This window comes from Siphateles boraxobius, unplaced genomic scaffold (genome assembly GCF_051911475.1).
Source record: "Siphateles boraxobius isolate OS27281-9 unplaced genomic scaffold, OSU_SipBor_1 6, whole genome shotgun sequence".
Classification (NCBI taxonomy): domain Eukaryota; kingdom Metazoa; phylum Chordata; class Actinopteri; order Cypriniformes; family Leuciscidae; genus Siphateles; species Siphateles boraxobius.
This window is the reverse complement of record NW_027509186.1, coordinates 16,555,779-16,568,663: the sequence shown is the minus strand read 5'-3', so window position 1 is coordinate 16,568,663 and position 12,885 is coordinate 16,555,779. Positions and strand designations below refer to the sequence as shown.

The 12,885-nt window shown below is 43.7% G+C and overlaps 1 protein-coding gene across 6 annotated transcripts in view; it reads right to left on the bottom strand.

The window, feature by feature from the left end:
- nphs1 (NPHS1 adhesion molecule, nephrin) overlaps positions 1–12,885 on the bottom strand; it is a 152,338-nt gene that overhangs the window by 107,630 nt on the left and 31,823 nt on the right. For all 6 annotated transcript variants that reach the window (XM_077207873.1, XM_077207878.1, XM_077207874.1 and 3 more), the window contains one exon: positions 914–1,108. In XM_077207873.1, coding sequence (XP_077063988.1) covers positions 914–1,108 — 195 coding nt within the window. The remainder of the gene's footprint in view (positions 1–913; positions 1,109–12,885) is intronic.

The following is a 12,885-nucleotide window of genomic DNA, read 5'->3' as shown; positions in this document are numbered from 1 at the left end:
TTATGAACTTTTAGCATTAAAAACCAAAGTTTCAATAATTAAAAGTGTGTGCGTCGACTTTTTGTGACAAAGGTCAGAAACTCCTGTAATGACGTCGATTTTTTGAGGCGCACTCTTGTCATAAATTCATATATTACTGTTCATACATAATTTGTAAGAAAAAAACAGCGCTAAAATATCTATTTAGGAGTCTTAGACCTTTCCAACGATATATAGTTTGTCACGATTAAATTAGGATTTAATAGTAATATATTGAAGTAAATTTATTTGTCCCGCTAGCGGGACAGTGACAGTTATTAAGTATACTTAAGTATACTTCGGCTGTCCGCGTTCCACGGCGGTCCGCGCACTGTCCCTTGTGACATCATTGTTGTCATCTGGACGTTTATGCACACTGTCCATGTGCAGCCCAATTTTTGTGTCTGCACGGATGGAGCGTGTACAACAGCGCATGTGCGAGTAACTTGAGCCACTAGATGTGCACGCGATGAGCGGCTTTCTGCACTAACCCCGAAGGAGTATACTTTGAAAAGGCTTTCGCGAAAAATTAAGTTTAGCCATACCTAACTAAATTAAAACTTTTATTTTTACAGATTTAGCCACGTTTATAAATTGTCCTGTAACATTTTCCAATTGAGTTGTTTTAGGCTGAAATGTGACTTATGCAGGTTCTGTGAGATCCACTAAGTAAATAAATAAGTAAGCAAGTATATAAATAAATAAATGAATACTTTTTAAATAAATGTAGCTGTAAACTCTAGCTGTTCCGAGAACAGTTTCACATTCTTGTACTCTTTGGGGACAGTTGCTCACTCATGCACATCTAACAACATGTCAGCAAACATTTCAGCAACTCGTAGACGTTTGTTTTTAATCACCCCATCTCATTCTTTCCATCCCTCCGAGTTCTCACCTTTCTGCTGGTCTCCTGTCATGCTGTAGCGTGGGTAGCCAGGGAGTGATCTCTGAGGTCCCAGGAGCAGCCCATCTTTAACCCACTGCACGGCCCCTGAGGCCCTCAGCACTTCACACTTCAGCAGAGATGTGGCCCCCGCCCTGACCGTCACATTACGTGGCTCTGTCTTGAATGCCTGCTGCCCACACACACCTAAAAAAAAAAAAAAAGAAAGACAACAGAAGAAAATGGGGGGGTTGATGCGAGTCAAGGTTAGGATGGAGAAATCTTTCATTTCTGACACAAGCTTCTATTGCTCAAGGCTGAAAACATATTTGCAGGGACTGACTAACTAGAAGTAGCGATACTACTAACTTTCAGTTCCCTATTCATAAGCCTGACAGTAGTTCAGGGGTTTCTTGGACAATTTTATTGTAATGAATTGGTCCTTTCTCTTAAATGTTCACTGGAAAGTCTGATTCATGTTAGTGAATTCAATCTAATATGTAGTGCTGAAAGGACCAATTCATTTCAGTGAATCGATCAATAACTGATTCTTTCACACATAAATATAATTGGTTATATTCAATCTGGGTTAAATAAGCAGATTCCAAAAAATAAGTAGTTCCAATTGGATTCAATTATGTTTTAAAATACCCATTATCAGACAGTTATTTTTTGCATGTTAACATATTGTTCACACTGTCATTAAATTGTTCCTAATTTATTTATTCTTTTTTTAAATACACAAATTCATGTAATTTCATAATACATACCCTTATTATCAGCCGGACCTCTTTGCCCTAATATATTTAGCTATATATTAAATAATTAAGACAATACGGGACTTATTACGAGACAAAACATAAACATTTTCACGGTTCCCATGATGTCAGTTAATGGTCACATGCAGGTAAAATATATGTATATATATATATATATATATATATATATATATATATATATATATATATATATATATATATATATTAGAGGTGGGCATAGATAATTTTTTTTAATCTAGATTAATCTCACTGGATCTTGCAATTAATCTAGATTAATCTAGATTAAAATGGCTCATTTTAATTCTGCCGAAGGCATTCAGAATATGTGTGCTACCCAAATAATGACTAAAAGTAAGTCTTTGAGAATAGTTCGCCTCACGTAGGGATGTGAATTTCTGCCAAAAATGCCATTCGACAATAGAGGAGCAAAAGTCGAATATCATTCAAAAAAATATGTAAAATAAAATAAATAAATAAAACGCACAATTACAATGACAGAAAGGGAGGCCAATTTCATCTTTAGCGATATGTCATCAAACAAACTGTTTATTAATTGAACAAGTATGTTTACGTCGTTTTTTTTTTTACATAGTAGGCTAAGAAGAAAAAAACAATACGACGTAGCTACAGTCCGTTTTTGCATCGCCAAACCAGATGCTCGTTAGATCAAAAAATAATGTCATATGTCATAATGATTTTATGTTAACCTGCCTTTACCGGCAATAGCCACCTCCTTTTTAAACAAATTAGTTTCAATCAATGTACCGGTAAACTATTCGTGTGACTATGCCCCTGCGCAATACACACACATTACCGTGGGATGGCGGGTGTTCATTTCATAAACTGTACACAATGTCAGCTTATTATTTTAGGGCTCTCAAGTTTTATCAAAAGTTTAGAGTGAGATTTAGGGGAGGAGCCACCCAAATATTTGCAGCAGCGGTCCCTCGACCCAACCAAATTCGCTTCAATTTTTGCTAGCAGTTCAATTTTGCCTATTGTTCATAATTGACCAGCACAAATGGAAATTATAACAATTGTTAAATCTGATAAAAAAAGACAAATTCATCCAAATAAAATAAATAGTTATATTTAAAAAATACAAATTTATTGAAAAATAAAAATAAATTTGACCCCAAACAAGCCAACTGAACATCAGTGCTCAATGTACATAACATTGTGTCATAACAACTTGCCCTGAGCATGTATGTCAAGACCCAAACCGGTCACCTTTACAGGGGTCATCGGATGCCCATTTTCCACAAGTTGGTATGATTCTTTTGGGTCTTCATGTAAAGTTTGTAACATACTTTGGTTAAAATTTCTCAATGGTTGTGTAAAACAACACCCTTTTTACCTCTTCAAAAACAGCTCTGTTCACAGTGACCTGTTTCGGTGGATGTCTCTTTAAATGATAATGAGCAACAACTTTATGGCTTTTTGAGGATTAAAAAAAGTGAATGGATTTTTTTCATTGCATGGTGATTGTGTCCACACGCTGCAAAGACACATTTATTTGCAAATACCTTATAAAAGTGTATTTTGCATCCGATGACCCCTTTAAAAGCAGTTGGAGAGTTTTTGAATACATCAAAAATAATTTAGCACGAATTTGGCTATACTCCTCAACATCAGCTCTCACTATCTTTAATCACAGGCAAGATATATCGTCCAGGAATCGTAAAATCAAAATGCTAAAAAAAATAAAATAAATGAAGATGTCCGCAAACCGCATTCATCAGATCGTGCTCTTTCAACTTCCACTCCGTGTGTGCGCTTGTTGTCTAGTAACGATCGTGATTGGAGCGGGAACACATAGGGTGCTTCTCATTTCTTATTGGTGCATCCTCGTTTTCCTTTCCTCGCTTCCTTTCCTAGCGCCTCAGCTCCTCCCCTGTAGGTTGTGAGGGAAGGACGCAAGGAAAGAAAATGAGGACGGAGGAATCGAATGAAAGCTTTTTTTTATACATTGGAATACTTGATCACTCGGGCGTCATTTCACAGCGTCATCAGCAGCGCTCAAAGGATCTGCCCTTATGTTGTTGAAGTTTGTTTATTTAAGAAATTCATAATGAATAATAATAAAGCAAGATACCCTGTTGAAATATGTGATATGTGTGGTTTATATAAACTGCAAAGGTAAACTATAAATTAAAAAGATTTTGACCGATGTGAAGGGGGAGGAGAATACGTGCGTCACGTGTAGTCAATATAACACTTCCGCATAGGATACACCTGTGTATCCTCGCTCATAACTCCTCCGAAAGCCTCCTCACTTCTCGATCCTCGACTCCTCGCGGTGCAATCATAGAATTGAAATGTCCTTCAAGATGCTTGATTGGTTTCCGGGTCATAGGATGGAGGACAGAGGAGCGAGGAGATGAGGAGGGATATTGAGAAGCACCCATAATTTACCCGGAAACAACTAATTCTAATTTCTGATTGGCTGGTAGCTAGCATTTAACTCTGTATAACTCGAGACAGATGCTATGAACTCGGCAGAGAACTCCTCCGTTTGCCTGCGTCTCGTCCATTAATTGTATAGCGGGACAAGTTCCCTTACTCATCAGCGTAAGAAATACAAGGTGTGGCGTGTGAGCGTGTGAACGGGTTGAAATGAGACTTGAGAGCCCTGTTATTTTGTAGCCTATAAATTAATGTATATGTCCAACGGATAATTTCATACTTTTTAGTAGTGCTATCGTGGCGTAATAATCTGTTTGGTTGTAAAATGTATTACCTGAATGTAATGAAATCGAATGTAACGTTATCGTCCTGTGGAATCATTCATTCACAGACAGCTTATGAAGATGTTCAACTAATAAAGATCTTCATCGCTGGCAAAAATATGATGCATTTGCAGATTTGCTTTCACTAGACTAAACTGTAGCTCTTGATGTTCTTAAATCTTCCTGTTACGACTCCGTGTCGAGTGTGATTGAACGCGCTTCAGAGTTCAGACGATTCAGTGCGTGAGGAACTAAACAGAACTGATTCGCGAACCGATTTAGACAGATCTGCCAACTTGTTTGATGAAGTCTTTGAACAGAATCGACCCAAAAGAGTGATCAATTTGTAAATTGAGCATCGCTCATGCCCATAAAAAAGATACAGCGCGCTTGGAATAAACTCATAACAACATGTAAAGTAACGAGAGGAACGATCCATACCTGTCAAGTATCCCGTTTTGGCCGGGAAAGTCCCGTATTTAACCCTTCTTTCCCGCCGTCCTCCCGTATTAGTATTTTCCCGTAAATCTCCCGTATTTTAACCTGCGCTATTAAAAAATAATAATGGCCCGGGCGGATTAAAAAAAAAAACATTCGCAATCTGAGCTCTGTCACTAGCCACGCGATAACTGCCACCTCCAGTAGCCTACTACAGGTACAGTTGTCGCGAGGTTAGTGTGTGAGTGAGGTCAGATGATGAGTGACAACGCGGGGGAAAAAAGAAAAAAAATTCGGAGACGGATGATGGACGGTACGACAGAGACGGAAGGCACTCCTGCCACAAAACCAAAACCCTCATGTAAATACCGCGATCAGGGAGGACAGCGGACAGCGAATTTACTTTTCTGAAGAGGAGCAGGGTAGGGGACAGTCACGCGTTTTTTAACTCCGACTTTAGCATCTTAAAACCTGTTAACCGTTGCCAGTGCGCCGGCGCACTGAAGCGTTTTTTGTTTTTTTAAATAGTTCAAAGTTACTATCAGATTTAATGTTATTACCTTGACAAACTATACATCATTAAAAATATATAACACTCAAGTTTCAGTATTTGACCACTATTTGTATTCTCAGAAACTTTGAAGATGTTTCATACAAAATAAATTTATAATAACTTTACAAAAGTTTGTAGCTATTAATAACTATTTTTTCATTATGACAATAATTAATTCTACATTTGCAATAAACTGCAGGTGTCAGCTTTCAAATGAGATCATACTTGTGATTGTCAGTTTGGGTGCCATTTCTGAGGATTTTTCAAAAGTGAGGTTGCAGCCTAACAGGTTAAATGCAAAGTCTGCAACAAATTTGAACAATAACTCACTAAAAGAGTAAAGAAAAGTTATGTGACATGTAAAGAAAAACTGCAAAAGAAAAGCAATATGAAATTAAAAGAATGTGTGTAATGAAAATAAAATGTAAATGTAGAGACAAGCAATGTTAAATGAACAGAAAATATGCAAATAAGCCTTTAAAATAAATGCTCTTCATATATACCCTTTTGTGTTTTCATTTAAGCTATAACACTGGTCTTAAAATGTAAGGGATAACGTGACTGGAGCTTGGTTGCGGTGGTGGGACTGCTCGCGGTGTGCGCCGGAAAATTTACCTTATTTTCAAATCCAAAACTTGACAGGTATGGAACGATCGCCCAAGTAACATGTAAAAGTATACACCTTGTTTCCCTGACAGGAAAATACCCTGCTGCGCGATTTGCGCGAAAATATAACGATATTCGAAAAAGCTATTTTATGATCCCAACTTTGAGAATAGATTAACGGCGATATTTTTTTTATCGCCAGATAAGAGTCTCACGTTAACGCAGCACGTTAACACCGATAACGGCCCACCACTAATATATATATATATTATATATATATATATATATATATTTTTTTTTTTTACATTTTTATTATTTAATTATTGTTTTTTCATCAACTTACAAAACCACTGCAGTTCCAATTCACCCACAACCGCAAACCCTGACGTAACATAAAAAAAAATAATATATTTGAAATATTATTATCATCTAATTTGCAATCAGTAATGGACTATAACTTGTATGTAATCTACGCAGCACTTTGTAGCACTGGAAAATGTAATTAATTCTAAAGAATCAGTTCATTCAGACTCAAGAAAATAAAGATTCACTCTGTTACGACCTATGTTTATGTAGCTTATTGTTCTTTTGTTCTATTGTTCTATTGCTCTGTTCCTCTTCTCTCTCTCTTTTATTTTGTTTGTCTGATTTCTGATAGGTTGCCCAATGGTTGGCGTGTACGAACGCCATTGGTTGTCCAGTCGGGGCGTGGTCTTTATAAGGACGCTGCTGGCACTCGCATGGGAACTCATTGTTGGTTCGGTCGTACTTGCAGCCTAGTTCTAACGTTGAGCTAAGTGATGAAGATAGCGTTGATGTTGTGAGTTCAGATCCCGTGTTGCGCTCACTTAGTGGTGTAAACTCGGAGGATTTAAAACTAGCTATTCAGTTAAAGCAATTAGATCTCGAAATAAAACGTCAGGAGCACACTACTCAACTGTTACGTTATAAGGAAGTGTGAACTGGAAACGAAGGCTGATGATCGCCGTCCGAGTTCAGTTAAGATTCAATTTGATGTACTCTCCACTAGTGTTGACCATCATTAGTGCCAGAGGCATATAGGCAGAAGTTTCGCGCACATGTTAAAACTGCCTCTCAAACTTATGTGGAATTTGCACGGGAGAAGACTGTGCTTTTTGATAGATGGTGCCGGCAGTCAACTTACATTAGTTTGAATATTGATGGCGCGAATGATCCTATTTTGTGTCAGGGGGTTATTTCTCTTAGTAGATCTGAGCGAGACTTGGTTCCTGTAACCATGTTGCGGGATACAGGGGCCAATCAGTCGTTTGTGTTGGCTAGTATGTTGTCATTCTCTGAGAAAAGTTATTGTGGATCTGATGTTCTCATTCAAGGAATTGAGTTGGGGGTGTTGAAAGTACCGTTACATAATGTGTACATTCGATCCGGTTTAGAAACAGGCTGTGTAAAATTGCCAGTGCGGCACAAATTACCTGTGAATGGTGTGGCGTTAATTTTAGGTAACGATCTCACTGGAGGGAAAGTACTCCCATTTCCCGAGGTCATTGAAAACCCAGTGTATGATTCTGTTACTTCCAGTGAGCTAGCATCAGAGTTTCCTTCAGTGTTTGCTGCATGTGTAGTTCCCTTTCGTTGTCACTCCGAGTTACGTCGGATGACGACGAATGGGGTTTCGCTTAGAAAGCCTATCAACTTCGAGTATTACAAAACGAGCCAATGGCAAAGAAATGCCATGGGTCTGCGGAATTTGCATGGCGTAACTCCGCCCCACCTCGTGGGTATAAAAGGAGGAAGCCGGCAGCAAGCAGATATGTTTTCGCTTCGGAGCCAAGTGTATTCTTCTCTCCACAAGCCATCTCTGAATTGTCAGCTTTACAAACGAGTACCTCGAGTGTTGGTGTGACGGCGATCTACGGCGAGAGCGTGCTTCCTGCTGATCTGTTGCAGTGGTCTGCCAGTCGGTGCGTTTCTCCCCGGGTGCTTCAACACTTGAGTTTTCTCTCACTAAAAGAGCTTACACGTGGCACGTCTTTTTAAAGATGTCTCGCCCGTGTACTTCTGGTTGCGGCAGATTGGTATCGGACTCTGATGGGCACGAGCGTTGCATAGTATGTTTGGGCATTGATCATGCTAGAGCAGCGCTCGTGGATGACTCATGTTCTCTCTGTGGGAACATGACCATCGCGTCATTACGGTCGAGACTCCGTGAACTCGCAAGAGTGAGAGTCCCCTCATCCACCCCCCGTCCTGCTGCTGGTGGCCAGGGTGATCTGAGGGTTACGGTCTGGAACAAGGCTCCGACTATGTGTCCGCGACCCCAGCCCCCCTCTTCAATGACGGTGCCTGCTAGTGAACTGCTGATTCCCGCGGGTCTACCCTCTGGTGGCCCGCGTGCTTCAGTTGAAGCTACAGAGGAAGATGCCATGTCTGTTGCAGCATCACTAGGCGGGTTTGACTCTTCTGGAAGTGAGGGCTCGTCACAGCTGCCACCTTCCGGTGTGCATACGGCTGTGCTCGAGTCTGATCCGGAGATGACGGCCATGCTTTCCCGGGCAGCCGCGAGCATCGGACTTGAGTGGAGGCCTCCACCCTGTCCTGAGCGCTCGCGGCTGGACGATTGGTTTTTGGGTAAGGCCGCCGACCCTCGTCCTCGGCAAACCCCAATACCTTTCTTCCCGGATGTGCATGATGAGATCTCGAAGTCCTGGAAGACCCCCCTGTCTTCTCGGGACCGCTCGCTGGTCTCATCCGCCTTTCCTCCCCTCGATGAGGCAGCTGCCCGTGGGTACACTGGGCTTCCCCCGGTTGAACGCTCTGTTGCCATGCAACTATGTCCTCAGAGTGCTTCTTCTCGGGGCGAGCCTAAGCACCCATCCAAAGCCTGTAGATTTTCGTCGACCCTGGTGGCGAAGTCTTACAGAGCGGCGGGACAGGCGGCTGCTTCACTGCATGCTATGGCCACTCTGCAGGTCTACCAGACCCAGATGCTCAGAGACATGCACGAGGGTAGGACAAACCCAGGGCTCTTTGATGAGCTGCGCGCCGCGACCGACCTTGCTCTCCGGGCGACGAAGGTTACCGCGCGCTCCCTGGGTTTGGTGATGTCCACAGCTGTGGTCCAGGAGCGACATCTGTGGCTGAACCTGGCTGACATGCGGGACGCTGAGCGGACCCGTCTGCTTAACGCCCCCTTGTCCCAGGCCGGCCTCTTCGGCGGTGCAGTTGAAGACTTTGCCCAACAGTTTTCAACTGCCCAGAAACAGACCGAGGCCATCAGACACATTCTGCCCCGCCGGCCCGCTGCTGCCTCCACCTTGCCGGCCGGGCAGACGCCTCGACCTGTTTCCCGCCGAGGGCGCCCTCCTGCGGCTCCCGCCCCTCCCGCCCGGACCACGCAGCAGCCTCCACCCAGGGCCGGTCGCGGAGGAAGCCGTAAGAAGGCGCCACAGCCCTCTCCTGCCCCGCCCCCCGCTAAACGCCGGGCCAAGCGGCGCTCCTGAGACGGGCTGCTCAGGGATGATGATTGTTTCACAGGAGGTGGTAGCAGGACCACTCCTTCCCCCGGTGGAGGGCCGGGGGAGAATCTTTTGTTCTCCACTCCCCGCTGCTCACCCACGGGTGGGCAGCACCCTAATGTGGTTAAAGTCAGAAACAATCCCCTCTTCCCTGAGCTCACAGAGTTCTCGGGCGACACAGAGCGCCGCCCACAAGCTGTGCTCTCCTCGCCCCCCTCTGTCCCAGAGGCGGTTGACACGGCGTGCCGTCCACGGACCGCTTCGCCCCTGTCCCCCTCTGTCGCCAGACCCCTGGCAGAGCAGGCCCCCGCGGGACGACCAGCCTGGTCCTCCCCTGGCCCCCTCTGCCAGGGTGCGGTTGCTAACTGTGCCCCCTCTCCGGGCCGCTATGCCGTCCACATCTGGGCCAGTTACTCCGCTTCGCTGCCCCTCCGGGGGGATGCCTGTGGCTCGCATGATCCCGTTGGTTCAGTTCCTGGGAGCCTGGCTAGAGCTTCCCCGTCTGTCCCACTGGATCGCGCGTACCGTCAGGCTCGGCTATGCGATTCAGTTCGCACGGTCTCCTCCCCGCTTCAGGGGAGTCCGCTCCACTTTGGTCGGTGGCAATGCCCCTATCATGAGAGCAGAGATTGCCACCCTGCTGGCGAAGGGTGCAATCGAGACTGTCCCTCCAGCCGAGATGAGGTCCGGCTTCTACAGCCCCTACGGGTCATATGTGTATTCTCTAAGTCCCCCCCCTCCGGGCTGGCATTAATTGCATACTTCCCCTAAGCTTGGGATATGCTTCCCAGTGTACCTTGGTATTCCTGTGTTATATGGAGTCCTTTGTCCAGGCTGACAGGGATCTCGATTGACGCAGGGCACTGGAAGACAGCTGAGAAGGTGGCGTGATTAGACTGGTAACCCCATTCGTCGTCATCCGACGTAACTCGGAGTGACAACGAAAGGGAACGTCTACGGTTACGTATGTAACCCTCGTTCCCTGAGTAGGGAACGGAGACGTTACGTCTGCCTGCCACTTTCCGCTGTACCGCGGCGATCGCCTGAGCTCAGTCTTGGCTCCTCAGCGAAGAAACATATCTGCTTGCTGCCGGCTTCCTCCTTTTATACCCACGAGGTGGGGCGGAGTTACGCCATGCAAATTCCGCAGACCCATGGCATTTCTTTGCCATTGGCTCGTTTTGTAATACTCGAAGTTGATAGGCTTTCTAAGCGAAACCCCATTCGTCGTCATCCGACGTAACGTCTCCGTTCCCTACTCAGGGAACGAGGGTTACATACGTAACCGTAGACGTTACGCGGGCTCAAGCGCGTAAATTTGGTGATTCAATTGATATTTCGGATACCTTTTTGGCAGCTGAGGATCAAGTTAAAGGTGAAGTTCGCATTGTATAATCTGAGCTGTCTGATTCTAAGTCACTGTCTGCGACTAGTGGACTAGTGATCTGTCGCTGTCCATTAATAAAGACGTGATTACTGCTGAACAGAAAAAAGACACTACGTTATTGCGTTGCAGGAATGTAGAGTTCAATTTAAAGGAGATTGAGAATAAATCGATAGGTTACTTTTGGGACAACAAGGTGTTAAAGAGAAAGTGGACTCCAGCAGGATCTGATGGTTTAGGTTGGGATACTGTTTTTCAGTTGGTTGTGCCTAAGTGTTTTCGAAAACAAGTTCTCAGTGTGGCCCATGATAATGTAGCAGGACATCTGGGCATTGCTAAAACTTATCATCGCATTTTGCGCTATTTTTTCTGGCCTAGCATTAAATCTGATGTGGCGCAGTACTGTCGCTCGTGCCATGTGTGTCAGGGCGTAGGAAAACCTAACCAGACTATACATCCTGCCCCACTTAAACCTATCCCTGTCATGGGAGAGCCTTTTGCACGAGTCATCTTGGACTGTGTTGGACCGTTACCGCGAACAAGATCTGGACATGCCTATCTGCTTACGCGTATGTGTGCGACAACTCGCTATCCGGAGGCAGTACCGTTGCGTTCATTAAAAGTGAAGGCTGTGGTGAAAGCTCAAATCACGTTTTTCTCTACCTTCTGTTTTCCACAGGTCATCCAAACGGATCAGGGAACAAACTTTATGTCACGACTATTTAAACAGGTACTGACCCAACTGAAAATTAAGCACATTACATCTAGTGCTTATCATCCAGAGTCTCAAGGTGCTCTCGAAAGGTTCCACCAAACCTTAAAGTCCATGCTGGGTAAATATTGTGCTGAGTCAGGGAAAGACTGGGATGAGGGGTTGCCTTTTCTTATGTTTGCTGTCCGTGAGAGTGTTCAGGAGTCACTAGGATTTAGCCCAGCCGAATTGGTTTTTGAACACAGTAAGGGGCCCACTCAAAATGTTGAGAGAGAACTGGCTTACTGAGGAAAAAATGGGTTGTAATCTAATAGACTATGTCAGTTCCTTTAGAGAGCGATTGCATAATGCTTGTAAATTAGGTCACACTGCACTGGAAAGTACGCTAGTAAAAATAAAAAAACGTTTTGATAAGAATGCTGTTTCTCATTTGTTCTCTGAGGGGAACAAGGTCTTGGTTTTATTGCCAATCCAGGGTGCTGCATTGCAGGCTAGATTCTCTGGACCATATGTCATTGATAAGAAGCTGAATGAGACGAATTCTGTTGTTCGGACTCCTGATCGGCAAAGGAAAACTCGCGTGTGCCATGTAAACATGGTGAAGCTGTATGTGAGTCGTGGGGAAGATATGGAGTTAAAAAGCTCTGTTATCATTCCAGTAGCTTCGATCGTGGTTGCTTCTGACAGTGATGTTGAAGATGGGTTGAATCTGCAGAGTACTCTGGTGTTGGGTGGCAGATTGAATAATTCCACGATTTTGGAGGATTTAAACCAGGGGTCTCAAACTGCCGACCCGAGGGCCATTTACCCCTCCCCTTACCTCCGGCCCGCAACTGATGTAAAGAATATTACATAATCCGGCCAGCAAAACTATTTACATTTTTTTATAGTTGCCTCATGCCAATTTAAAATACCCCTTCATATTAGAACATGAATATTCTAAACATGAACACGATTCAATAAAATATAAAATAAATAAAAAAATGTAACGCGTAAAAAACAAAAAAACAGCGCATTCCGGCATATTTGACAGGAGAGCTGATTTTGGTCCCAGGAGTTTATTTGTTTGGCTGCTAACGGAAATGAAAATATGTCTCTTTCCAAACCGAAAAGAAAAGTGGATGATGAACACAGAGAGTTTCAAGAAAGATGGACATTGCAGTATTTTAATGTTTAATGTAAATGCTACCTGTCTGATATACAAAGAAAAATCGCAGTCCTAAAGGAGTATAATCTCAAGCGTCATTACTCAACTAAACATGGAGAACAGTAGGAGAAGTACCAAG